We start from the raw sequence: 26,871 nt of genomic DNA, 5'->3' as shown, positions 1-26,871 counted from the left end.
ATTATTCCTGCCAAACCACTGTAATTCACAGTTTTAACACTAAACCAAATCCTTCTTTTCTGTGTGGCATGTCCATAAACATATATACACAGATACAAATCCATAAGCTCTCTATCTGATCACTTCTAGGACTGAGTAAATAAGAACTAAAAATTATTTTACATATTGGTAATAACTGATCAATGTCTATGTAGCATATAACATAAACTCTGAAGATACTGATTACTTTCTTTTCAAGAAATACTATTCCCAGTCTTCAAATATGGTCTTCTAGTAAGTTTTTGTACAAGGAAATAGATTTCTGAGAACATTAAAGCATATCACAGAATCTTCTGGGTTGGAAGATACCTTAAAGACAATATAGTTCCAACCCCCCCTACCATGGGCAGGGACACCTTCCACAATCCCTGTTTGCTCCAAGCCCTATCCAACTTGGCCCTGAACACTTCCAGGGATGGAACAGCCACAGCTTCTCTGGGCAACCTGTGCCAGGGCCTTGACAGACTCTCAGTCAACAATTTCTTCCTAATACCCAAACTAAACCTGCCCTCCATCCATTTAAAACTGTTCCCCCTCATCCTGTCGCTCCACGCCCTTGTGAAAGACTTTGCAAAGAATAGTGAGGCTGATAAAACAATAGCTCGATGTTACAACATCATTATTTCCACAGCAAATAATAAGCCTCAATAAACACACTTGATAAAATGCTCTTTTGTTATTCTAGTGTATATCCATCCAAGGTTTTGGGAGAACAAATTTGATTTCTGCTGATTGTGGTACATGCATTTATGCCTTAAACACTAGCACAGAACCCATTGCATTTTACGTGCAAGTGCAGGTATTTAGAACACACAATTGCATACATCCAAGAGTATAAAAATAGTGAGGATCACAGAAAGAAGCCCTGTTACAGTAAGAAGAAAGCACAAGACAAGACAACAGAATTCTAGTAAACCAAATCTGCAGCTCCCCAAGGTCCAGCTGTGTGCACAAGAACACCTACAGATGTCAAACCTGTAGCTCAGGTGCACACCCACCTGAGGGAAGGCAGAGGCAGGACCCCACCACGGGCACAGCTCCACAGCCCACCCATGGTGCTCCCACCTGGGCCATCAGAGATGCACCTCACTGTCCCACGGGACACAAACAGCCCTAAAATTCTCCTGGCTTGAGCCAGCGTACATTACAACCCTAACGCTGCCAGTGGGATTTTCCCAGAATGCTGTCGGAGTGGGAAGGCTGCCCTTGGAACAATTCCAGTTCATAACAGAAATGTTATAGGGGTTCATAACAACGCAGCTCAGATCTCAGCCAGCTCACGTAAGGGTTAAAAATAGAAAGTGCTATCCACTGGTTTGCTCTGATGTTCCTGTAGATATTGTCACTGGATGTATCCTCAGAAGAATTCTATTCAACACCTCTGTCTTTAAGTACAAAGCTGTAGGCTGTAGCAGCTTTAGGAAACATAAGTATCCTTTTTTCTGCTGCACAGTATCTGTGTGTGAAATTCTCTAAAGGGGTTTAAGTATTTACCCTGAACACTATCAGACAGTTTCTAAAATTTTCCTTATCCTGTTGCAGAAACACTTCAAAGAGAATCATAAACACAGTCTTTTGTGCTTTCAGCACACATGTTGTTTTGGAAGCTTAAGTCTGAATTCCCTCAGAATTGTAAATATTTTTTTTCCTCAAAGATGTGCAATACAACTTTACTTCTTTTTTTTTCTTTTTGCAGTTTCATTATGATTCTACTACAGACAATGCTAAATCCTTTCTCCCATTTCTGACAGCTAAAAATATTGGGGTCAAAGAAATTATTGCCAGGAGGAAAAAAAAAAAAAAAAAGTGAGAGTCTCCAGGATCAGGTTTTGTTGTTGTTGTTTAAGATAAAAGATACATTTCCAAAATCATCTGACTTCCAGTGTATGTAAAATTCATTTGACAAAAATACATTTAAAGTCTCTGGCCTAAACAGACAAGGAGAGCCCCAAAAGACAATAAATATGGGTAAAATCTGGGTCTTTGAGCTGCCTTGTTGTACCTACATTTCACAGCACATTAGGCAAATCCCATCACCCATTGCCACATGGCCCTCCAATAAAGTGTGACACTGCAATATCTGAGCACAACGGGAAAACCAGAAGAGAAATTAAAATAATGCCTCAGAGTTCCTGGAATTTTGGCTGACAAGGTCAAACCAATTCAAGTGTCAGTTAAGTTGCTATGCAATTTCTGAAAGAAGCTAACCAACCAACCAGCTTGTTTGTGATCCCATTATCTATTTTTTTAAAAAATAATTGGTTAGTTGTTTATAGCGCCAAAGTCTACAAAAGCTAGGAGAATTCCTTGTAAAAGCATATTTTTTTCTTAGAGCTTTTCATGATTATCCAGGAACTGAAATGCTCTTGATTTAAATACATATTTAAACCCCTGCTTTAATTTGGGGAAAAAAATGGCTCTGGGCTGAGATTTTGTAGCTCAAGTTTCAGCGTAGACTCAATTCTAACTGTCAGGCTGTAAGCCCCTGACAATAGTGGCTTATAGCTGAAACTATGACATACTTCATATATAGCAATAGGAGCAAACAATGAAACAGACCTCAAAAAGGAAAGAAAAATAATTTTAGAATAAAATAGGCTTGCTCTCTGATTTCAATTCAGTTGAGTAAACTGATAAAAAGCCTGTTATTGAGAATAACAGTAATAACAAGACTCAAGATAGTTTTAAAAAAGTTTTACAAATCAAGACAGAAGTTGTGCAGGAAGATACCAGTCTGCATGAAATGCCACTTTGATCCTTCCACTTAACCGAGTGTGCACGCTTCTGCTCCTGCACTACTACAAATTAAAAGGTATGCTGCATTTCATTATCATCAGCTCTCTTTTAAGACACCAAAAAAATGAAACAAATGGTGTAACAACTACTTGTGTTTCAGTTATCCCATTAAGAAATTACTTCTTCAAGATCTATGTTTCATTTCTTTAAGTAGTGCCTTCACTGCAGGCAAACAGTTGTGCTGTTAAATGTAACTCCAAGTCACTCACACTTTTCTCTACATTTCAGTTCCACGCTTTCTCTCGTCTTGCCAAATTCCTGCATAAATAGGTGGGATTAAATGGAGCCTAGCCTACCTAACATAATTATATATGTTGTGATTTTATACTGCAATGAAATTGATACATTTTAATAATGCCAGTCTTGGCTCTTTCCCACTAAAGTCAATAAAGGTTATTAAGGCCAACTGCCATATAAATACATTGCTACATTGCTAAATGGACTGTCAAAGCAGGAAATACAATTCACACCATATAGCACTGTAAAGGTGGTTTTTTGGTTTTTTTTAAGGAACACTAGATATGTTTTTAAAAGCCTTCTAAAATTCAACATGTAAGTGTAGCCATATATGTTTACTTTTCACTCCACATACAAAAATAATTTTATTGATTTATATTTTACTTTTCTCATGTGAATCAATCTAAAACAAAATAACCAAAAGAAGACTGTTGGACTTCTGCAGTTCTTACAGATTTGGTGTGGTGGTTACAGATTTTCATAGCTAAAATAAATGTCAGATTGCAAGGTTTGCATGATATCAGACCCTGAGAGACAAATTGTCTCTGTGCTGAATCTCAGAACAGCTACAGCAAGACTTGCTCACATCACATGAGATTTCAGCTTTTCAGACTTCTCTTTACCCAGAAAGCAAAGCCTGTATGGTCTTTTTTCAAATGGTAACTCTCCCTTTGAATTCTGCAAGCATTTATCCTGATGTTGCAGGCGATAATGTGTTAATCTTGGATGACTTTTAAAAAAAACCCTCCAACATATGAATAGCCTTCATATTTTCAAGGGAGGGGGAGAAAAAAAGGAAGATTGGTTAAACTGCTTCGGATTTAATGGCTCATGAATTCATGAGGTAATATTGTGGGAAATGTGATGTTTTATCAGAATGTCATTCAAATGAAAGGTTTAACATTTACATCACAAGAGTGAGCTCTAAGTAAAACTATCCTCAGGGAAAGAAATGCCAGGAATAAACATTATGATAAAATTGTGTGCTTGCTATAATGTACAAAAATATTAAATAAAGCCCACAGGTTTGAAGACACTGGGCTAAACTTCCTGCAATATCATACTCTGCCGTGACAGAAGAGTAACTGCAATTAGTAGAATCAGAGATCGTTTTTGAAACTTTCTTTTCTTCTTTATAGCTGCTTTATTAAACAAGGGGAAAACCTAAAAAAACCACACAGAAGGTCCCCGAGACTGACTTTTGTATCACTCTAGATACATGTACAAAAACACTACATCAACAGTCGTTCAGCTCACACACAAAGGAAAAATACATTGCTTAAATATTTTCTTTTAAGATCTTCCAAAACAAGACTAACAATTCTAAGACATTTTTACTTTTAGCATTTTACATTACTTTCTCTCTTCCTTTTTTTTAAAAAAAAGAATCACCCAGCTAAAATTATAAATTTGGAGGGAAAAAAACCCATCAACTGCAAACTACTGGGTACCTTCAAAAACACCCTTTTGATTTAACTTAGCTGTGGAAGCTAAGCATGACCAAAACACCGAACTTTTTATGTTAAATGCTGCTGGATTTGTCAACCCGCAATAGATTTCCTGTGTTTTGGAATCTCAGAGACCAGGGCTAGCTGGGAAGGATGGCGGGATGATTCCCCTGGCCAGGCATGGCTCCCGACGGTCACATCGGGTTTCCAGGGATGAATCCCAATGGTAACACCGCGTTCCCAGGGATAAATCCCGACGGTAACACCGAGTTCCCAGGGATAAATCCCAGCGGTAACACCGCATTCCCAGGGATGAATCCCAATGGTAACGCTGCATTTCCAGGGATGAATCCCAATGGTAACACCGCGTTCCCAGGGATGAATCCCGACAGTAACACCGCGCTCCCAGGGATGAATCCCAATGGTAACACCGCGTTCCCAGGGATGAATCCCAATGGTAACACCGCGTTCCCAGGGATGAATCCCGACGGTAACACCGCGCTCCCAGGGACGTCTCCCGATGGTAACACCACATTTCCAGGGATGAATCCCAATGGTAACACCACATTTCCAGGGATGAATCCCAACGGTAACACCACGTTCCCAGGGATGAATCCCGATGGTAACACCACGTTCCCAGGGATGAATCCTGACGGTAACGCCGCGTTCCCAGGGATGTCTCCCGATGGTAACGCTGCATTTCCAGGGATGAATCCCGATGGTAACGCTGCATTTCCAGGGATGTCTCCCGATGGTAACGCTGCATTTCCAGGGATGAATCCCGATGGTAACGCTGCATTTCCAGGGATGTCTCCCGATGGTAACGCTGCATTTCCAGGGATGAATCCCGATGGTAACGCTGCATTTCCACGGCCACATCAGCCGGGCCACATTACAGCCGCAGCTCAACATTGCCCCCCAGCGGCCCCTGCGAGCGCCGCAGCTCAAAACGCGGGGTCTGTCCCCAAAACCAGCGCCAGGGCTGAACACAGCGAGCACCAAATTTACCTAGAGACTCAGCAAAACAGGCATTCTCAATTAACATTCTCTTCTGTCTCCTCCAATAGCTGAAATTAATTGTGATTAATATGTTATAAGTCATAAAACATTAAAGCGATTCTTAAAATATAAATTAGAAGCAGCTTCTGTCTTGGCCCAAGCTTCGGTTTGCTGATAAATATCATCCCCAGGCCTGTTGAAAGGAGATACACTGACGCCACCATGTTTCTAATTAGAGACACATGGCAATGTCACACCGATTGCAGAAAACCTAACCCTTGAGAGTTCCAGTTTGCTGTTTTTCCATGTTTTCAACACACAATGGATATGAAATATCAAACATTCTTGTCTCTACCTCATCTAAGCCTGTGTTACAAGAGAGTAAGTTGTCATTTGAAAGAAAAACAAACTGAAAGATTTTTTTTAAATTATAAGGGTCATTCAAGAATGTGAGCACACAAGAACACAAAAATGAGGGGAAAAAACCCCAAACACATAAGTAAGTTATATTTTCTCTCCTTTCGTAGGAAAATTCCATATTCGCTGATTTCTTGTGGCAACTAATTCCACAATTGAAATGCGCACTTTTCCAGGAGTGTTTTCCAAGTCTGAAACCAGCCACTGCTGGGGAAGCTCACAAATCGTTTGAGCAGCTGAGTCCCAATATTTCCTCTGAGACCCAAGAGCACGTTCTCGTTGCACCACATCTCCAGAGCCTCAAACACACCCCTGGTACAAACCGTACTCAGCACCCTCAGCTACAGCACCAACTCTTCCAAGCCAGCACAGGCAAACTGAGGCTCATTTATGCTGTGGCCAGCAGGAACGACCAAGAAGCAGCTTCTGATGCAGATGGATGGAGAGGAGAGCAATGGGTTTGCCAGCACAGCCCCTTCAGAGTGCAAATCCAGAAACAGGCACCCTAGCAACTGCTCTGAAACTCTGACAGCACAGGCTCTCACCTGAGACTCTACATATCCAGCAACAGGATAACAGTGTTTGGCACCGGATCCCTTTTCAAGGAATGCACAATGTACTTTGAAGTACCCAGAAATCATTATTACATTTACCCTTGAGATAATCCCCTCTTGCAGGTTCTGGCTATGGTTTAAGTGTGCAGGTGGACCACAGACAGTTGTACTTCCAGATGACCAATTTTGTTCTCGACTTTCCTCAGACACGTGCACCACTGCTGTCATTAGCAGAACTGTCTGTCTGGGTGTTGTACAAAAAAGCTGACAACACATAGCATTTGTGTGGTGTAATATATGGCTGTCATCTTGTGAGGCTTGAAAAGGCTCATATGAGGCTTTTATGAGGCTTTCAAACTTTAAAAACAAGCAAAGTCAAGAACTAACTAAAATCCTGGGGTTTTGGATCTGATTGTCCTCACATTTTTTCTGGCTACTGGGGGATAAAAGTAAGAGGAGACAGTGAAAGGCTGACATTGATTCTGCTTCTCATATGTTCTGAATAAAGTCTAAAACCCATTACTACAGTACAATTAAAAACATAATTGTGACTGCTCTCAGAATTAAGCCCTAGAGGCTTTAGACTTTAAAACTAGTACTTACCATAATCTCCAGTTTTCTCCAAAATTCTTCCAGTTTAGCCATAGGCTTAAGCCACCAATCAGTGCACTTCAAATACCTCTTGCCTTGGAACCAAAACTGCCTAAGCCACTCAAATTCAACCTGCAAGATAAAAGTATATGGCACCATAAACATCCACAGTCCTTATCTGGGGCAGGAATGGGGTAATGCAAGAATCCAGCTACACCTGAACAGTCCCTGAACAATAGAAAAGGAGACAGTTACTAAAGCAGGTCATTTCAAAACACACCCTTACACCCAGCTGTTTATTTATATTCCACATCCATCTGTGACCTGAGATACTCTATTCAAACATAGAGAGGTGCAAAACTCTCTTTTTCCCCCATTTTTTACATAGTGTACATGTACAACAAACATTAAAAATTCCAGTCAAATATGTGCCAACTCTGCTTATTGCGATTAACACTGTGGATTTCAAATAGTTTCAGTCACAGAAGATTGAAAAAAGCTTGCAGTAGTAATATAGCCCAGTTGCTATGGAATGAGAGGGTGGCACACAAGGAATCACAGCCTCTCATCCTTCACCAGACAGCCCTGTTACCAGAGATGTGCTTTTCTTTAAGATTAATCCATAGTTCTGGTCTTTAGAACTCTGTATCTAACTTTGTTGTGGAAGTTATGTTTCACACTGAGTTCAAAGCTGCTTTAATCATTATTTGTACCACAAAGAAGATTTGTTTAGCCCTGCTCAACTCTGAAGATGCAAACAAAGACAACCTACCAAGGTGAAAGAATAAAGAGAACTGCCCAAAGCTGTCAACTAACACTCCCTTTCCTGCAAGAGAAAACTGAACAGTACAGACATCTGAACGTGGTCCAGTTAATATTAACTAAATGTTTGGTCAATACATTTAAGATTACAATAAAAAAAATATAGTATAAAAAGAATGTTAAAGCAAATTTGTTAGTAAAATATGACATTAGTTGGCAGATACAGATCTTAAAATGCTTAAAAAATCCTGACTGCTAGCCAGTGACTTTTTAGCAGAGAAGTTTGATGACATCCTTCCTAAAAAAAAAAAAAGCTGAAGGAAACTTTGCTTCCTCTATAATATTAACGAGCATGAAAGACCCAGTTATGGTTTGGTAAAAAAAAAAAATCAGTATATGCAGCTTTCGGATAGCTGAGCATATCATTCAATTCATATCATTTAATTAGAATTCTAAGAACTTTTTTTTTCCTTCACTACTTTTTCAGCTTTTTGGCCTCTACCCTGTGATGTCTGACAAACTGCTTCCATGACATTAATCATGGGGCCATTAATCAATGAAAAAAAATTATTTTTATTAAAATCAATGTTAAAATATGACTCATCATAGATCTATTTCAGTCAATCTGACTTTTACCTAATCATATTGATTTGTTGCAATAATCTATGTAATTTCACTCTAATTGCAGTCTGGCATATTGGCCAAGATTAAAATCCCATATAAAATATATATAATTTGACATAAAAGAGTTGCTTTTTAGGTCTAAGACAAAGTTTCACAACAAGCTAATTCATTTTCTGCAGGATTAGCTGGTCTTTTCAGAGGTCAGTGTGCACCTAATTGCAACAAGAGGCTGTTTAATGATGTGGATTGGTGTCTCACACAGCTATCAAACTCTGCTCTGCATTCATTTCACAGCATCTCTGTTTAGCTCTAACCTGGGTAAATAAATTGGTCTTGGGGACAAAAACAATGTTTCACCCTCCAAGGTGGCCACCAAGCTGCTTGACAAGTGTCTGCTCTGAACTATGACCTCTGAACAGATAACTGAGATTCTGATTCTGAGAAAAAAATACCTTGATGAAGCAAGGGTGACATGATTTCTCTTCTGTAGTAACTTTTTTCTGTAGCAGGAACTTGGTCCTCCTGGCTTGTCTCCTTCCATGCACAGGAGAAGCTGTGCCAGTAAAAAACCTCAACACTAAATACTGGAGAGACACAAAAAGCTCATTTCTACCCTTATTGGAATGGAAGTTAGAGAACATTCATCTTCTCTGACAAAAATCTCAAGTTAGCAGCTCTTGCTTATAATTTTGTCAGTTTTAATTTGGAGACTCTCATACATGAGAACTAACTTTAGTTAGCATTGGAAAATATTTTACATGACTGAAGAGGACACAGCTTAAACATATTTACATATAAAAATATATAGGCTGAGTGTCTGAGGAAAAATTTTCATCTTATAATTGATTTTCACTTATGACTTACATCTGTGCAAGTAAGTTCAGAATCAGGTCTCATATGTTTAATCTCAACATGTTTTCAAGTTGTCTTTTAAGCAATGATTAAAGGCCATTTTTAGGTTACTGCCAATACTGGGTAGTAAAAGGCCAACAGTAGCATTTGACATTTTGTGAGGCAATGCTCCTCAGCCAATTATTTAAAAGTACTGGTTACTGAATGCCACACATGAAGGTGATCTATATTTTCTCTCTGCCATACTAGCCAGCCACCAACCATGCTGTCAGCTCACTGTAATGTGCTAAAACATATTAACCTTCCTTTGGCTGCCTACACCTCTCCCTTTCCCATCCGTGACCTCAGTGCCTAACACCACATCCCTTCAACTCAGCTAGCCCAGCCTTTCTACCTCCCCAGGCATTCTCCAAGCTCAATTTATCTACTGCTGCCATAAAGACATTTGCTGTAGGCAAAAGTGACTGTACCTCACAAGCAACAGGGCACCTGATTCAGTCTCTAGCTTTAATTATGGTAATCAGGATCTGATTATCACAGCTGAGCAAATACCCTGATGTGAACAAACCCCTACCTTTCAAACTTCAGGACTTAGTTTGAAACCTGCCATATTTTCAACACAATCCCATGACTTCCTCTGGTGTTTTACTACACTGAGAACATCTGAATATTAGTTGGGTACTGGCAAATACAGAAGCCTTGAAAGGACCTCACACAACATGAACTATTAGCAGATTTTGCATATAGTCAGAGTAAGAAAATTTTTTTTGAAATGTGAGGAACTGGCTGGTGAAGATCTTTTCTGCCGATTTATTTTTATATGCATGAGTATTTACATGATCTGTCCAGCAGTATTTAGTTTCTTTAAAAAGAATTCAGTTGCCAGTGATTTTCCCCAGGTGCCCTGTAGCTCTGTTCGGGATGTACTCAGCAGCTGTGTATGTTTAGGAAAGCCAAGCAGGAGAAAAGTAGTAGTAGGAGCAAGACATTTCCATTCAGAGAACTGTGCAAGATAATTTCTTTTGGGATAAATTATTCCTGACCAAACAACAATCTGATTGTGACTGTGTGCGAGTATAGTCGATTGTACTTGCACAGGATATTGTACAGGCTATTGTACTCCAGAGCTGCCAGGTAACTACATCTGTTCACCATTCTACACCTCTGCCACCGAAGGATTTGTTCAGACTGCAAGACCATCAGCTACACAGACCAACTGCCTGTGAACACCCTTAATTAAGGTTATCTTTACTTACAACTACAAAGTACACACTGGTAGTGAAGTGACTCACACATCTAACACACAGCACACACCTTGCAATTACTCAGATATTCCTTTGAAGGCTGTTTTAGTGAGGGAGACCATGACAACAAAGCTAGGTTTAAAGAAATATTAAACTTCCACCTGGCTGCCCACTAAAGATGCTTAAATCCTCCTCAGGTTAGCATCTTACTTTTTAAACAGGAATATCTCTGTATAGACATCCAATTCAGGGTCCTGACAAATGAACTCTGGGAAATCTAGTAAAGACACCCCCCCAGATACTCTTTTAGAGATTTCTCTGCTCACCACAAAACTGGAAAAAAATGAAGTCTCCACCTATGCTTCAGATCCTCAGTTCAAACACACTTTATCAGCAAAGCAAGTCAATTTTCCTGCCCAGGAGTACAAAAGTGAAGGCACAGAATCATTCCTCATTCTTTCAGACCCGCTCTTAGGCTTTTTCCCTTGAGCAGACACAGATAATTCATCCAGGCCTCATTTGGCAGAGCAGTTAATTCCAGCACAGACTGCAATCTGCGAAACTAGTATATTTTAGCTTGGTACTGTGATGGTTCTGTTCTGGTTAATGTTCTCTGATGATCACTTTGGAGGTAGCAGTAAGGGGGTAAAAAGAATGAACCTGTAGCATTTCAGGAAGGTGAAGAACCAAGAAGAATGGCTGCATCTAGTTCTAAGAGTTAAAACTGAAGAACTTCAGTTATGACAATATTTAAAAATAAAATACAACATCATCACCTCTAGATACTATATCATTTCAAGCTCATGATCTCTGGTTGAGAAGAAGAGGAAAAAAATTGCAAGGAGCTTTATGAATAGCACAGAAAGCTGTTTATCAGAAATACACAGGCAAAACTGGGAAACTGGGTGACAGCTCTCCATCAATCCTATAGAGATTTGTATTTTAGTTACTATTTTGATTTTGCATTAAAAATTGCTACTAAACTAAGAGTGAAATGAAAGGCTCATTTTCATCAATAAGCAGTTTGATTCTTTAAAGAAACAAAACAGTCTCTTGCTCTTCCACCTGCTTGATAAAGTTTGAACCTAAAACCTGTATTAGTGCCTGAAAGGACAAAGATTTCTCATACAGTAAGGTAGGAAGCTTTTATATGCAAGAAAAGCTGCATTAGCTTCACAGGTCTTTATATTTTCAGCTCAGTGATGTTTGAAAAAGAAATAGGCATTTACCATGGGAATAAGCCTCTAGAAATATGTCTACTTGTGCAGCAATAAATGAAAGTTAAGTAGCACTCTAATAGCAAGCTAAGATTTGACCTTGGGATAAAAAAAATTAAGAAAAAAAAATAAAAGAATAGTAAAATAGGTGGATGGGTAGTCTCTTTTCAAAGTAAATATAGATCAGTGTGTCTACTAAGTGCACAATATGTACAAGTTAAACAAGGGCTGCTGTTACAGTATATCCCATATGTGTAACAGGAAACATCCCTGTATGTCACATTGCAAAATTATTCAGGTGACTGCAAACACCAGGGGCTACTCTCTCACCTGATGTAAACAGCACATGGCTTTGATGTTAAAGGACCCGTGCAAATTTACACCAGCTGTGCCTGTGGCCCTTGCTGTGCAAACCACATATGCGTGTAGTTTTATGGACTGAGCCTGATTAATGTTTTGTAAACCCCTGCATGCATCAGACTTCTTTAAATTGCCCTAGGAGCTGTTTTGGTAAAAGTCAAGGGCACAAATCTTTCACCAACACTATGCTCCATTTTACCAGCTGTAAACATAATACAGATAAAAATGCATTCTACAAAGTTTTAGTAGCACTACACAATATTATACTGCTCAGCAGATAGCAATTTAAACATTTTACATGAATTCTAATTTGAAGGCAAATGACCTATGTACTTCTAATTTATCTTAGTAGAAATACAGCACAGCTCCAAGCAAGAAAGCACTGCCAGGATTCAGTGGAATCCTGTCAAAGTGCATTTATACACTTGCATCTTTTGTAGCACTAAACGACCTGCTTAAATATGTTCTTCACAATTATTTCCACTGTATTTTCTTCAGAACATACTTTAGAGCCCACAATCACAATTGTGCCACCCATGGCGTTATGTAAAACCTGGTTCAACAAAAAACAGGGATTAATGACTGAAAAAATTTACCTGCTCCTTTCCCCCTAATCCTCTAATCCCTTCTCTCTCTTCCTTTTTGTTAGAGAAGTGCTAGAGTAGTCTGTTTGACCACCACACTGTCAGTTCTGGTGTAGTATTTTGTGAAACCTCTCCTACTTTACCAGCAGAGGGATCTTAAGAAGGAAAAATGAAAACTTGCACAATAATCCCAATTCCTGTACCCAAGTAAAAAAGTCATAAAAGCCACATTGCAAACTCGTACAAAGCAATGCCTCATAAGCAGCTGAACACAATTGCCATTAACTCCAAGAGGAGACTGCACTGCTCAGACCTGGCTGAAGTACTGCCAGTGCAGATCATCTCACCTCATTATGTATTTCTTCTACTTGCTTCACCACTGCAGCTTCCAGTGATTTCAAAGACCAAGCCACTGAATCAGAATCAGTCTGTAAATTCTGGAGTGCCAGTTCACACTGTCCAAGTATGTATTCCAATGTTCCTCTTGAAGACTACAAAGATACAATAAAAACTTAAATATAGCCACTTCAGAAAATCTGTGTTTCTCAACTACATTTCATCAGCAATCCACGAGGTGTGACACAGCACATTCTCAATTCACATCTGATAAGCCTACCTGGGAGTTAAGGCCAACTACCAATACAGAACCAAGTGCACCTCCATCAAAAATAAACAGCAGTTGTTAATGAAAAGAGTTTGATCACAATCATAACATGAACCACAATTCTGGTAAGACACCATGGTGCTGCATATATGGCACCAGGATATTGGTTTTACCAGAGACCAAACAGTGAAACGTTTTCGATACTTACATCTGCCACCCTGTGAGTTGAGCTGAACCGAGGTGATAAACCAGCCAGAACACAGTGCTGATGTGTCATATTGAGATCATCTAGGGACAGATTAGAAAACCTTAAGTACAGGGAAAAATTATACTTAATAAAAGTTAATCTGGTTGAATATTAATTGAGTACACTACTGTTCTTGCTTTAATGCTTAGAGAATCCATTCACATAGTTTCAATGTTTTGCAGGAGCAAAACACTATCCTGGAGTCAGGAATATTTCTACTTACACTAGTTTTCTCCTATACAGTTAGAAGTGCCATTTTCCCACCTCTTATAGGGAAAGTTCAACAAAACAAATTAATTCCTCCAAAGCTTGAGGAGACTACTGAGTCTAGACTACTGGGGAGACTAAACAGACAACTTGGAGGTTACAATCTCTTTCCTTAAAATCACTAAAAAATACTGGAAGTTCTCAAAAAAATGCTACAAAACAAACAAACAAAAAAAGAATTTAAGAAAAAACTATTTCCCATTGACATATATGAGGTAAATTCCACCCCAGTCTTGCAAGGGCCATAGAATACTATCATCTCTGGACATCACAATATTTAAATACCACAATCACTTTCAAGAATTGTGTCAGAAAACAAACATAAACATTTCCACTACCCCTTTCAGTGTCCATTCTTTGTGGTTGTATGTAGCAAACATAGAGTTAGATTTAGTACATTTTGATTTGCACCTTTATTCAAACCCTTGGCAAATCTTTCATTGTAGAGCTCCACCTTGGATTTGCTTCCAACTGTCTCTAATCTTTCATGAATCCCAGAAAGAAGCCTGTAATTTTAAGAGTTTACAATTAATCTAAAACTCTAATTGCACAAAAATAACTGAAGCTTCATTGACTGCATGCCCCAAAGCATATTAAAAAATACATTTTTGGTCTTAAAAGATTGTGGCAAAGATATGCTTTCTTTTTCACCTAAATATATATTAACTGAAAAGAAAAATCACTCTTTGTTAAATTGGCTGTTGTCCATCTGGCATTAAAAGCTTTTATTCGGATACAGAACATTACACCCAGAATACTATTTTGGTTTTAGAGCCAAACCAAAGGTGTTTCATTCCTTGGTCACCCATGTTGGAAGTACCATAATGCTCTTGTGGGGTTCAGTAAAAAACAACTCTTAAGGAGTCAGCCTCAGTTTTACATGACTAAGCACTGACCCGTGAGGTTTGCAAAACCAAAACAGAGACTCTTCAGTATAGAACATAGGCTACTATCCACTATATGGGACACTCCCATCAGTAAAACTTCTCAGTGATTTTCCTGTTACTTACAGATAGCAAATACATTTTGGAATCTGCATGTTGCATATTCATTTTTAATTGTGGAAACAAGTTCACATGAGAGCTCTGTCTCTCCCTGCACTGTACTGATATCTGGGGTTTATATGTCTCTTATTTTCCAAAAAGACATCCCTCCAGCACAGAACTTCAGCACAGTCCTCTCATCTCCTTCAAATTACTGACAGTTCCTCCCTTCTCTCTGATCCTGTTCTCAGTCCCTGCCCCTGCTCTGTCCACTCTGGGCTTTCTTCTGACAGCTGAATTGCCTGGGATCCACCAGCAGCACTGATAGCCCTGTGCTTATACAGCCTTTATCAAAAAAACAGACTAAGGGACATGTCTATGTACAAACGCTGAAATAAAATACATACAGTATTCTCATACTACTGAATTGTACTACTGAATTGTATGTGAATGAAATGTACATACTATACAATTCTCATTCTACTACTGAACTAATTATCAGTGAGCTGAGGAGCCAAGCTCTTTGAGAACAATGACTCTACATCCATGTCCCTGCAGAATATTGCAACATAACAAATAAAAGGTAGAAAGATGAGAAATTCTTAGCCAATCCTTAAAAGAGTGGGGGCTAAAGGCCCTAAACTTACTATTTGGAGGTAAAGTATTTCCCAGGAAAACACAAACCACAACAAAAAATGGCTCCCAGAATTATCAAGAAATTTATATAGTCTGTTCTATCTTCTCTAAAGTGTTCCTCCTGAACTTTTTAGACAGTTGTCTTTTATCTATTTCAAGAGGCAAATAAAAGGAACAGTGGTGTTTAAAGCACGGGCAAAATCTTCCATATTCTAACCACCACAAGAATCTGTAAACTGAAGTGAAATGGACTTTTGCTATTAATTTTCTTAACTACCATAAACAAGAAAACCATGCACAAATAGAACAGAATTAATTAAAAGTCCAAAAACTAAAAATAATGAATTTAGAAGAAATATGTCAGAGTTATCAAACTTCATGATCAAAGTTTGGTAATGACTAATACATTTCTGGACTTCTAAGTCTTAATAGTAGGGAATATACCATTTGGATTAAATGTGGACTCAAAAAAAAGGAGGGGTTAAAAAGCTCCAACACATTCAAGATGCTAAAGAGCAAAGAGGGTTCAAGTTAGTTTGTGAAAATAGAAGCAGATTAAATATTTAGAAAGAGTTTAATGAGTCACTATATACATGTGGAAGTGTTTCCATTAAGTACTTATCTTTTACCACAAGCCAACCTCTGCAATGTGTGCAACCTACTTCTGGTTGGTTATGAAAATAATTTTTTGATGCTTCTCAAATTGTAATTTGCTGGGGGTGGGGAGTGGTGTAAGATCCAAAGTTCATCCTCATGCTGTTTTAAAACCCTAACCTTCAAGCAAGAGCTTGATCTATGGGAAACAGCTGCAGAAAAGTAAATCTGCCTTTGAAAGAGTCCAGAATGTATTTTTGTTAAGTATGTTTTGAAGTCATGGTAGGAAAATTAGTGAAAATTGTAAATCTGCTTGCAAATCTGGTCATGTCTAACTCAAAGATTAGGGGAAAAATTCCAATTTAATAGTAGGACCATGACAAGCCTAGTTAAGCATGCTCTAGGACAGAGCAGATGGGGCCCTTTGCTCACCTCCACGCGCTTTGGATTTATTGCATGCACCCAACACGTTTCATATTAGACACCCCTTGACTGTGTACTTGAGGCAGCAGAGTTCAGTGTGCACTTCCTCTGCAGACCAATATATTATTCTAAATTGAGCTAAAGTGTTTCCGTTTCATGAGTGATATAAAGTTTAGATTTGAATTTTCAGGCTGCAGACTTGCAGCCATTCACCAGACTTTTTTCTTCATATTAAGAAAAGCCAAAAAAATTATTTAAAAAAATCTGTCTTACTGAAAGTAATTTTGAGTTTTTGTTGGTTTTTCTTAAAAAAATACATTCATATTATTGTAATAGCTTAAAAGAAGAATGGATGTGATCACCTTATGTTTAGTATTAACATATATCTAAATTATGGCTCATGATTTCATCTGAAGAGGGCCGCTGAGAAGGAAGATGTAAATTTAAACAATAAGACATTTTACTAAATTCCTCCCCAGAATAACCAAAAACATTTATAAAGCCAATGAAGAGAGGAACAGAAACATTACTTATTCTTGTTACTTTGCTATACCCATTGATCTTGATTTACAAGTTACTGTAATTGCACATTACTGTACGAAATATCCAGTTACCACACTTTCTTATATAGATTTGTGTGTACCACAGGAAATACTAGTGGTATTACAGGTACAGGAATTGATAGGACCTGACTTTTATAAATTATAAGCAACATATTGAATGTGATGTTTCAGCATTTTCAACATTCTGTAAAGCAGTAACACTACACCATTCCAAAAAACTGGAAGAGCAGAGCTACAGAGACGCTGACTTTTGTGCTAGAGTGGATGAGTCAGCGGTGGTCACAACCAATCCTCCCAGTACAGTGAACCAGCTGCAGGACTCTTCCATGCTCCATTTTCTAGATGTCTTGCATTCTGCCACTGCTTCTAACATAATCCCAGTAAGAGAACTCTGCTTACTGAAATGAGTTTCTGAAATACAGCATGTACAAAAGCATACAAGAAATTAATTTATTTTTTTTATTATTATTATTGCCAAGTTTCTTTTTTCGCAGTGTTTTCATACTTTGTCTTTTAGATGGCAAACTCAAGACGCCCCCTCTTAAAAGTTAGTGCAAAAAATCTGAGCAGTAAAAAATACACTAAAACTATGTATATTTCCTTATATTGTCTTTTACCCTAACTCAAAATTATAAAGGCAGTTCTGCTACACAAAGAAACCTAATAAAAGGGCCATTTTGAGAATGCCGTCTAAGACTATTTAGAAAAGTCTTTTTTTTTTTCCAAGTAATTGAAAAGAAATACAAAGACTATGAAAATGCAGAAGAGATTAAAAAAACACCTGGCCTACAGAGCTCAAATCTGTAGCTCTTCAAAAGTATTAATAAGAAAATGATTTACACATCATCTTCAAAAGAATGTTTAATATATCCTTTGTTTCCATCTAAACATGCTCATGATGTTACTCATTAAATAAACTAACTTTCTGATCTACCCTTCATATAGAATCTCTGAAAATACTTTAGTTACTATATAAATTCCACTAGGGAATAAAAAACACCCTTATGATCTGGTAACTCAATCAACTACAACCTACAGTATTTTGCAATAAAAATACTAAAGTTAGTCCCCTTCTTTTATTAAATACCTTCTGAATCTGTTGGCCAGTATTGCTTTATATGCTTAAAATTTCCAGTCAGGAAGGATTAGATAAGAAGTTTACTTGATGCCCTAACTGCTATTGCACAAAAACAGATTATAACAGGAATTTCTAGGAATGTTTAGCTGTCACTTAAACTTTATTTTCACCATCCCTCTTTCCCTCTAGGCTTCTACTTTATACCCTAACAAAAAAGGGAGGCACATCCAGACCACGATGCCAAGGGATCTCACATCCTAACACCTGATCTTTCCATGTCTGAACATACTTCAGAGCAGTTAGTCCAGTACATTTACATGACACTTCCCTGATGACAGTGCAGAAGATCTGATGAGATAACTAAGAACAGGGAATGGTACATGGTTTTTATGATGGCTTATAAAGGTATTGTTTTTAGTTTATAAACTGTAAAAGGTAAAGTTCAAGACTGCCCATAAAGTTGGGAGTGTGACAAGTCATTCTAAGGACATTCCACAGAACATGCCTTCCACACCATAAACACATAAGGAGGGAGCTCTGCAAGCGCTCTCAGTCTTCAGAGATGATGTCTGTCAAGCCAAGACACTAAACATGATGCTGTCAGAAGCTTAGTTCTTATTTTTGTGAGATTTAATACTAAATTTATTTTAACAAAAAATGATAACCAAGAGAAACAGAAGCCAAAAAAGAAAGAAACAGATTTTGTGCCAACAAACCTTAGCAACAGTTCTCGCTTCGTTTCTTTCACTGGATAAACCTTAGCACATGAGCTCAGCTGCTCAAGCAAATTAACTCAATTTAATTTTCTTTTTTTAATCCTCTACGCTTGAGACATTGAGACTCATTCTTGGAGTAAGACAGCTGTGTTCATTATGATCTTAGTATAATCCCACTACTAGAAAACAGCATGTTTGAATATACACATAGTAGCAGAAGGAGAGAAGTGTCATGTGTAAAACTGGTGACTAATGAAATATCTGCAGATTGGCACAACGATTGAAACCTCAAGAACCATGGTACCAGAAAACTTTATGACATTCATTCACATCTTACATACAATAATAAGTACACTTAGTAAGTCAAGCTGAAGAACACAAATTTACTTGTTGAACATAAGAGATGCTCAGAAAAACTGCATTAAGAATACAAAAAGAATCTGGAAACAATAGGATGGGACAGATAACAGCATAACTTCTGGCAAGATCTGGGGAAAATCTAGTTATGGCCTGAAGCCTAACTTGGACTAGTAATTCTGACTGCACAACAGACAGGAAAGCTGAAAAAAGACTATTTCTTTCTTAGCTGTAAGGTAAAAGAAATATTAAGAAAAAAAAGTTTCCCAGAACACTCTGGAATTAGGCAGAGTATGAGGAATTTACTATATACTCCAAACAGATTTCATGCTTTCCTAACTAAGAAAAGTCCCAGCTATAGCTAGAACTATAGGAAAGTATGGCAAGTTATTTTAACGTAAGCGTAATTTTCTCTCTTTTCAACAGAAAGTCCAACTTCTTAGTCCTTGAAACTTACCAAGCATCAAGTAGATGTCTCCTTGGTGAAGTGGTACTGCCAATCCAGGTGTCTCTATGTCCCACGCTACCTTCAAGCCTACGTGCCAAACAGCTGGGTCTCTTCCCTTCAGTCCTTGCTCATTGCTTTCTTGTACAGCTGAATCTTGAGAGAGAGAAAGAGACCACAAAAATGAGAGAACAGTGAAGAATCATAAACACAAAGTCCAGTTTAGACTAAAAGATACCCCATATTGGTACAATCTTAATAGGCTTAAAGAGTCCATAGTCTCCATCTGCTACAATCATCACCTCCAAATTCAAAAGTATGCGATAGGTAAAAGGGGAAAAAAAGCCATATGAGATCAAGAATTTTTTTGCAACCAATTTTACCAAGATGAAAACTTTAACTTAACTACCAAATGAAGGCTGATCAAGTCAAGGCTGGTAATGAACTCAAGGTTTTCTGAAATTCTTAAGCACATGTAAGGGGAGTTTTAGTTAAACATCACTAATTTTTTTTCATTACTAAAACTACAAGCATGGAAATAAAAAATAAAAAAATGCAGCAACACTGATATGATAGATAACTTCAGAAAGAATTTCAAGTCATAAAATGCCAAAGCATTTTATGAACAATTTCACTTGTTTATATACTTGTAATTTCACCAAATCATAAACTGAGACAAAGTAAGGTGAAATAATGGCTACAAAACACAGTCTAGACCAACAAAACAAATCTCTCTGTCATTCTTTTCTCAAAATTACTAGTCAAACATGCTAGATAACATGTGCAAGAGCCAATGAAGCTTCAATACATTTGTCACAACACTTTTCTTATCATTATGCAACATGAACATGTTGGGCTTGGGGAAAAATAATCCACTGCATAGAAATAGTATTTAGAGCTTAATCCCTCAGAACTATTTTCATAAGCTTACTTCACTGCAGTATAAATTGAAAGATACAGTCAGCATTTATAACAAGGTATTTGGGAGCTATGGTGTAACAGTTTTACAGCTAAAGTAACAGTGCATTTTGACAAAGGAGGGATGAAGTTTTAATAAGTAGTTGGCATAGAACAGCAGTGAACAGTTTGAAACTATGCACCATGCCCAATTCTTGCTTACAACTTAGTAATTGTGTCCATTTCACTGTCCACTTGAAATGTCCTTTCATGTAGTAATTTTAAAACTTTTGTCTTAATTCTAGAAGAAAAATATTAAAGTTGTATAGCTCTTATTATAAGAGGCACACACAAAGTGTGACTACAAACTCATACTTTTAAAATATTCATGTAATTTATCTCACCTGGTTACTGCAGGCTGTTTAGCTGGGGGCAGCCTTTAGAAAATTAAGACAATTTATTAACTATTATGTCAATGAAATGTTGTCAAAATTCAGGAAGCAGAGAGACAAAGCCTATTAAAGAGCCAATCTAAAGGTTCTTAAGTGAAAATTCTTACAGTCCCCAAGTTCCCACCCTTCACTGCTGCAGTTCTCATCCAACTGAAGCTCTGGCTCAGCAGCAGCTCTAGGCCCTTCCATCAAGGAGCACAAAAATGAGAAAACAAGAGCTAGCAAACACTCAGAAAAATCAATACTAAACTCTTCAAGGGGCTTTCATATTTTCTACCCTGCTCAGATAAATCGTAACTTAATTTAAGAAAAATGTTTTCTGAAAACTGCAAATAGGATGGCTTTCAAGGCATTTTTAATGCAATACATCATGGATATTATAAAAAGAAGTAACCTTTTGGGTTAACTCTCTCTGTTATGCTGCCTTCCCATTCACTTTGGCAGCAGCACTGTTCACAATATGGCACCAATAAAATATAGAACTACAATCAGAGACAGCAATTTCAATCAAAGTTTCCTGGGGTCTCCTCATAAATCCAGCACCTTTGGAATGTGCTCGTTAAAATGACTTATTTTTTGCAGTTTGATAAATTTTTTATTGCTTAAGTACTGAGTTCAAATACAGCTCACAGTCTCCTTTTCTCTATATTCTCAATTATTTCACCTTATAATTATCAGCAGCAATTGAAACTGATTGCTCCTACCATGTTATTTTGGTAACAAATGGAAGCAAGCTGCTACTTGCTTTTAAATGCAAGCTACCCTGAAACTGAGAACAAGGGAAAAATAGACACCTTAACATTTGTGGTATATCCACAAGTAGCACAGACAAACTTTTACATAAAAAGAAGTCATTATTAAATTCTCTATGACACCTCAAGAATGACTGGATGCTGTATATTTATTGATATAATTACAGTTGCCACTTAAGTGAAAACATTTGGATGCATCTAAATCATAAGTATTGGAGAATAAATCATGTGAATAAGTCATGGAACACATACCCATCACCTTAAGAACACAAACTTATTTTGTAGTAAGCCATATAGAAATAGTCAAACATAAAAGTATTTCATGCAAGTATAACAAAACTATGTGCAGATTTGAATTCTGGTCAGCAGAGGTTTACAGACTTGGGCCTGAAAGAAACCTTGATGCTGGAATCCCAAATAAAATGCTGCAATGAAGTAAAAAGCTTCCCACAACATAACAATACCTCATCAAACCTGTAATTATGGTAGAACCATGAAAGAGAGAATGTAGCTGCAGAAAATTGGCCACAGCCTTATGCTCTTAACTAGACAGCTCAAATTTCCAGAGATGTTCCAGCACTTAGATCTGATCTTATCAGCTTTGGGTCAGAGTTAGGTTCAGAACAATATGAAACTCGTTTTCCTGGAACTACTTTGGTTATTGCTCCAGAGCACAGAAAGTAAAAGTAGCTTTGAAAGGTTTCTTTGCTATTTGGCTCCAAAATCTTCCAGAGTTTGAGGCTTTTTTTGATACACTGAAACCTAAATGACTTGTATTGAATTCAAACTGCAATGCCAAATTATATCCTAAATGTAACCTTACACACCATTTCTTAAGACAACAGAATCACTGCCAACACATTGCTAAGAACAAGGACTGTAAGCATTTACTTCAACATTAAATCCAACTGATCACTGTTATATTATTTTTTTACAGATTGATGTTTTTCCCAGAACGTAAAATAATTTGGCACATGTTCCTCAATTAAACAAACACACAAATTATCAGTGTCTTTCAATAGCAATTTATATGTTACACACAAGAAGTGCAAGAAGCAGAGCATGCTTTGCTTCTCAGCACCTGATGGGAAAGAAGAAGCATTTACCCAAAGTTATTTCCTCTACTTCACTGCTGAAAAGCCATAGTGTCAGAGGTTAAATTCTATTACCATTTAAATTTTTCTTGCAACTGACATTCACAAAACCCAAAAATCATAACATTTTGCCAACAATGCTCTTATCGATTCATGATTGGCATGCTGTATCCAGACATATCAGGAAGAAAAGCACTAAAATAAGAACAAACAATATTCTGTTATCCCTTCATTTCTGAAGGAGAGGCTGTATTTGATCAGTGAGAACATGTCTAAAAGAAACACCATAACCCACAAAGGTTTATTCAAGCGATGATTTCTTTTTAGACAACAGGGATTCTAATCTATTACTGTGAAAGCTGGTGGATCACTAAAAATTTGTGACTCTTAGAACATAAATCTAACTGGTTAGACCCTACAAGTTAGAGCTGTGGCCATTTCATGAACTTATTTCTTTAAAAGTAATATAACATTTTCTACATACCATTTCTGTTATTTCAACAACTAATAATTCTGTTATATTATTGACATTAGAAATTATTCAAATCCTGCAAAAAACATCTACTCCATGACTTTTATCCATTAAGCAGTACATAAAGAAGGATAGTGGTCAGCTACAAAGTTAGACTGACTTCAGTGCTGAACAACTTTTGTAGTTTCAGGATTTGTTTAATATGGTGGGGAAACATACATCTGTAGTCCATCTCAATTATTTTTATTCCAAATTAAATGAAACAGCCATCATTAGGCTACGTGCCAGGATTTTGCTTCTAACTTCACAGAGTAAAAACATATACACAGCATTTTACAAAAGAAACAAGCACAAAAGGCCCTTGAAGATAACTTATCAGTGCAACTAACAGTAAGTTTCTTAAACTTTTTTACATCATCTTGTCAGCAGACATCCAGCTGTGTAGAAGTTCAAGAGTTAAACAGCGAGTATGCCTTACAGCAAGAGAACAAACTAGATAAAGAACAAACCAGGTAAAGAATCTAGAGAAAACTACTTATTTATCTCTTTCTCTGTGGGAAATCCAGGTAAGAGAAAGATGGACACACTTCAAGTGTTTACATTTTTTTCCAACTCCTTTAAGTTCATAACTGAAACAAGTCTCGATTTCAAAGAACATCTTTTGATTTAGAACCAACTTGTGCTCTGCTAACTAATGAAACTTCCTACAAAACACACTGACCTGACGGAAAACTAGTCATTAGGAACTTTTCATGAATAAAATGCAATTTTTGAAAATGTTCTTATTCTACTGAATTGCAATTCACTTTTATTACTGCAGAAGGAAATAAATATGGGTTATTAGCTTACTGTATTAAAATCCTGAACAATTTTTTTACCTTCATGCTCTCAGGTGATAGGATACTTGTAAGATAATGTGTTATTAAAATGTTGAATTGGTCAAACTTTGAAATTCCTGTTCGTTGATAAATTCTGAAAAGTAAATTAATTCCAAATACTGTTAATGGCAGTATAACTGAACACACATTCTGTAACCTCAGTTCTGCACATGCACCCTGATTACCACTCATGCACTTCCATGCAGAATACACACTAAAAGAAAACCTCTCCAATTTTTGAGGCCCCATTTTCATCACTTGACAGCCTACTCTTAACCTAATGTAACGTAAGTAAAAGCATCAAGCAAAATGTTTACCTTCATTTGAAGTTCCTTTGAAAGAGTTTTACACTGGAAACAAGAAAATAAACACTGATACCAATTAGAATATCAGCTTGTTCCAATATCTTTATGTTGATGTTTAAATTTATTTTCTGGCATATTGAAAACTGCTTCTACTCCAATTAATACTGATCAAAGTTTCAAACATGAAATTTTCATTATGGCATCAAACAATGAACAAATGAACAAGAAAAGAAGTTGTTACAATTACAGTAGTATCTGTTTTAATGCAATTTAATCCAGTAAGCAGGTACAAAATAAATACTGATATAAAGATGCAAATGAAAGTAAAAACAAAACCATATAAAATGAGTTGTGCATGCCTAAACCGTCTGACAGAGCTCAGTTAGACTGCTTGACTCCAAGGGCTCCTGCTGCTCAAACTCTCCCAACCTGGGGATTCTGCATTTGCAGCAGGGTAGATCAGGACCAGCCATGCAGCCCTGGACGCCTGAGCTTCCACATGCAAAGACCCCCAGTGGCTGGAGAACCTCAGAGACCAGTGAGGATCTGAGGAATTGAGAGCTGGCAAAATAAACGGGCAAGACCTGGCAGAAAAGGCAATCAAGCCAGTCCCAACAAAAATCAACATGCTTAATTTGTGTTTGCATTTCCCACAGAATCAGTGTTTTCTCCGAGAAAATTACTAATCCAGCTCATCTACATCTTCTAAGGAAAAAAACCTCCAACAAAAAAATTCTGACCACATCTACTCTTTTTATTCTGTATTCTGTAATGATTTTGTGACAGTCTTTTTACACCACACTGAGAATTCAATGCTAATTCAGTACTAAATGAATTAATAGAGTAATTAATAATATAAAATGTCGGCATAAAAACTAAACACTTATGGAAAATAAGAAGAGAAGTCAAGACATGATTCTACAATGATATAACAATATTCTTCAAAAAGATATTGAGATCCTCATATTGAGATCTTTCACAGTTATGGAGACCTGGTAATATAGGATATATTGAAAGTCTTTGTAATCTGCAGAAACCATCAAAACAATGACATTATATAGAACTGGAAAGAATAATATTATAAACATTGATGAGCTTATAATCACCAGCATTGAAAGGCTGTAAACAGAAAATCAGAAAAGCAAAAAGACAATCTACTTCTCTAAAATCAAATCCTCTTGGATGCACTGGGTACAAAACTTTAATACAAACAAATATTTACTGACACTTCAGGTACAAAACCATAATCCTAAACTATAAATAGGATCCATTTCCTCCAATTTATGAATAAGCTTTAGGGATATACAAGGTCATTGCTTTAGGAATATACAATGATAAGCACACCCTGAACACAGATGGGAGTGAACTGCTGGCACAGAGAGCTGGACTACAGGACATCTCCCCAGGATGCTCCACAGCCATGGTAGGCACCTGAAACTCCCTCTAAAGCTCAATAACCTGACCTGAGCAATGCAAAACCTGAAAAATTTCAAGTAGTGACTTTTAGGTTTTTTTCCTTTAAATGATAGAACAATCAATTTATTTACTAGAAAGAGCCTGCATTTTTTGTTTTCATGTCTATTTCCAAACTTTTCAGAAAGAAAAATACAAACTTTTAATTGTAAGTGTGTTTATGCAAAAACCCTTGTATTTGGCAAAAACATTAATTGTACATAGATATCAAAATAGTTTTTAGCCTAAATATATAAAATATTTCTTTCTACCCACATCAATCAAATCTTCTAGACAACTTACAGTGTTTTTAAAGCACCATAATTTTTACTTACTTAATTTGCTGAATAAAAGAAACAAAATCAACTGACAAGTTATGAATAAACATAGCAGCTTTCATTTTTGTTAATTTATAGCTTTCTGAACTTAAAGAAACTCCCTTTTTTCCCCTTTCATAAGCAAACTTTATATTAAAGTAAAAAAATTTTAGCATACTACAATAAATCTTCATACACAGTATTATTACTTCTAGTTCATGTTTAGGTTTCTTTAACTTAAAATCCTACTGAAAAAATATTTCTCTACAGTACTAATGGAAAAAAAAAACTCTACACGTCTTACTTGACCTTGACACCATTGACAAAGAGGACAGAAAGAAGTTCATGAAGAAAATTACACTTTTACCAGTCAGGAAATCTCTTCTATTCAACTTGCTAAGCCAGTTGATGTTTTATATCCAGGAAAATGTAGATAATATGACTTCAGTTGTACTTAAGTAACAGTGACACAGAGTTTCAAAACTAATAACAAAACCAGCAAGAGAATGCATTTGGGAGTATAAACTATTACTTTTAGATCACAGTCTTTAGCTGAAGCCTACTGAAATCAATGTAAATTCTTCCCCTGTTTTAAGCAAACATCACAGGATTTTT

The 26,871-nt window shown here is 37.0% G+C and overlaps 1 protein-coding gene across 8 annotated transcripts in view; it reads right to left on the bottom strand.

Annotated features, from left to right (window-relative positions):
- FTO (FTO alpha-ketoglutarate dependent dioxygenase) overlaps positions 1–26,871 on the bottom strand; it is a 227,547-nt gene that overhangs the window by 158,062 nt on the left and 42,614 nt on the right. For all 8 annotated transcript variants that reach the window (XM_058845637.1, XM_058845641.1, XM_058845638.1 and 5 more), the window contains 4 exons: positions 19,650–19,793; positions 13,537–13,616; positions 13,072–13,215; positions 7,094–7,213 (listed from right to left, as the gene is read on the bottom strand). In XM_058845637.1, the coding sequence (XP_058701620.1) occupies positions 7,094–7,213; positions 13,072–13,215; positions 13,537–13,616; positions 19,650–19,793 (488 nt within the window). The remainder of the gene's footprint in view (positions 1–7,093; positions 7,214–13,071; positions 13,216–13,536; positions 13,617–19,649; positions 19,794–26,871) is intronic.

The sequence above is a fragment of the Poecile atricapillus genome, chromosome 10, assembly GCF_030490865.1.
Source record: "Poecile atricapillus isolate bPoeAtr1 chromosome 10, bPoeAtr1.hap1, whole genome shotgun sequence".
Lineage (NCBI taxonomy): Eukaryota > Metazoa > Chordata > Aves > Passeriformes > Paridae > Poecile > Poecile atricapillus.
The sequence above is the reverse complement of the archived record's forward strand: the minus strand, read 5'-3'. Positions and strand labels throughout refer to the sequence as shown.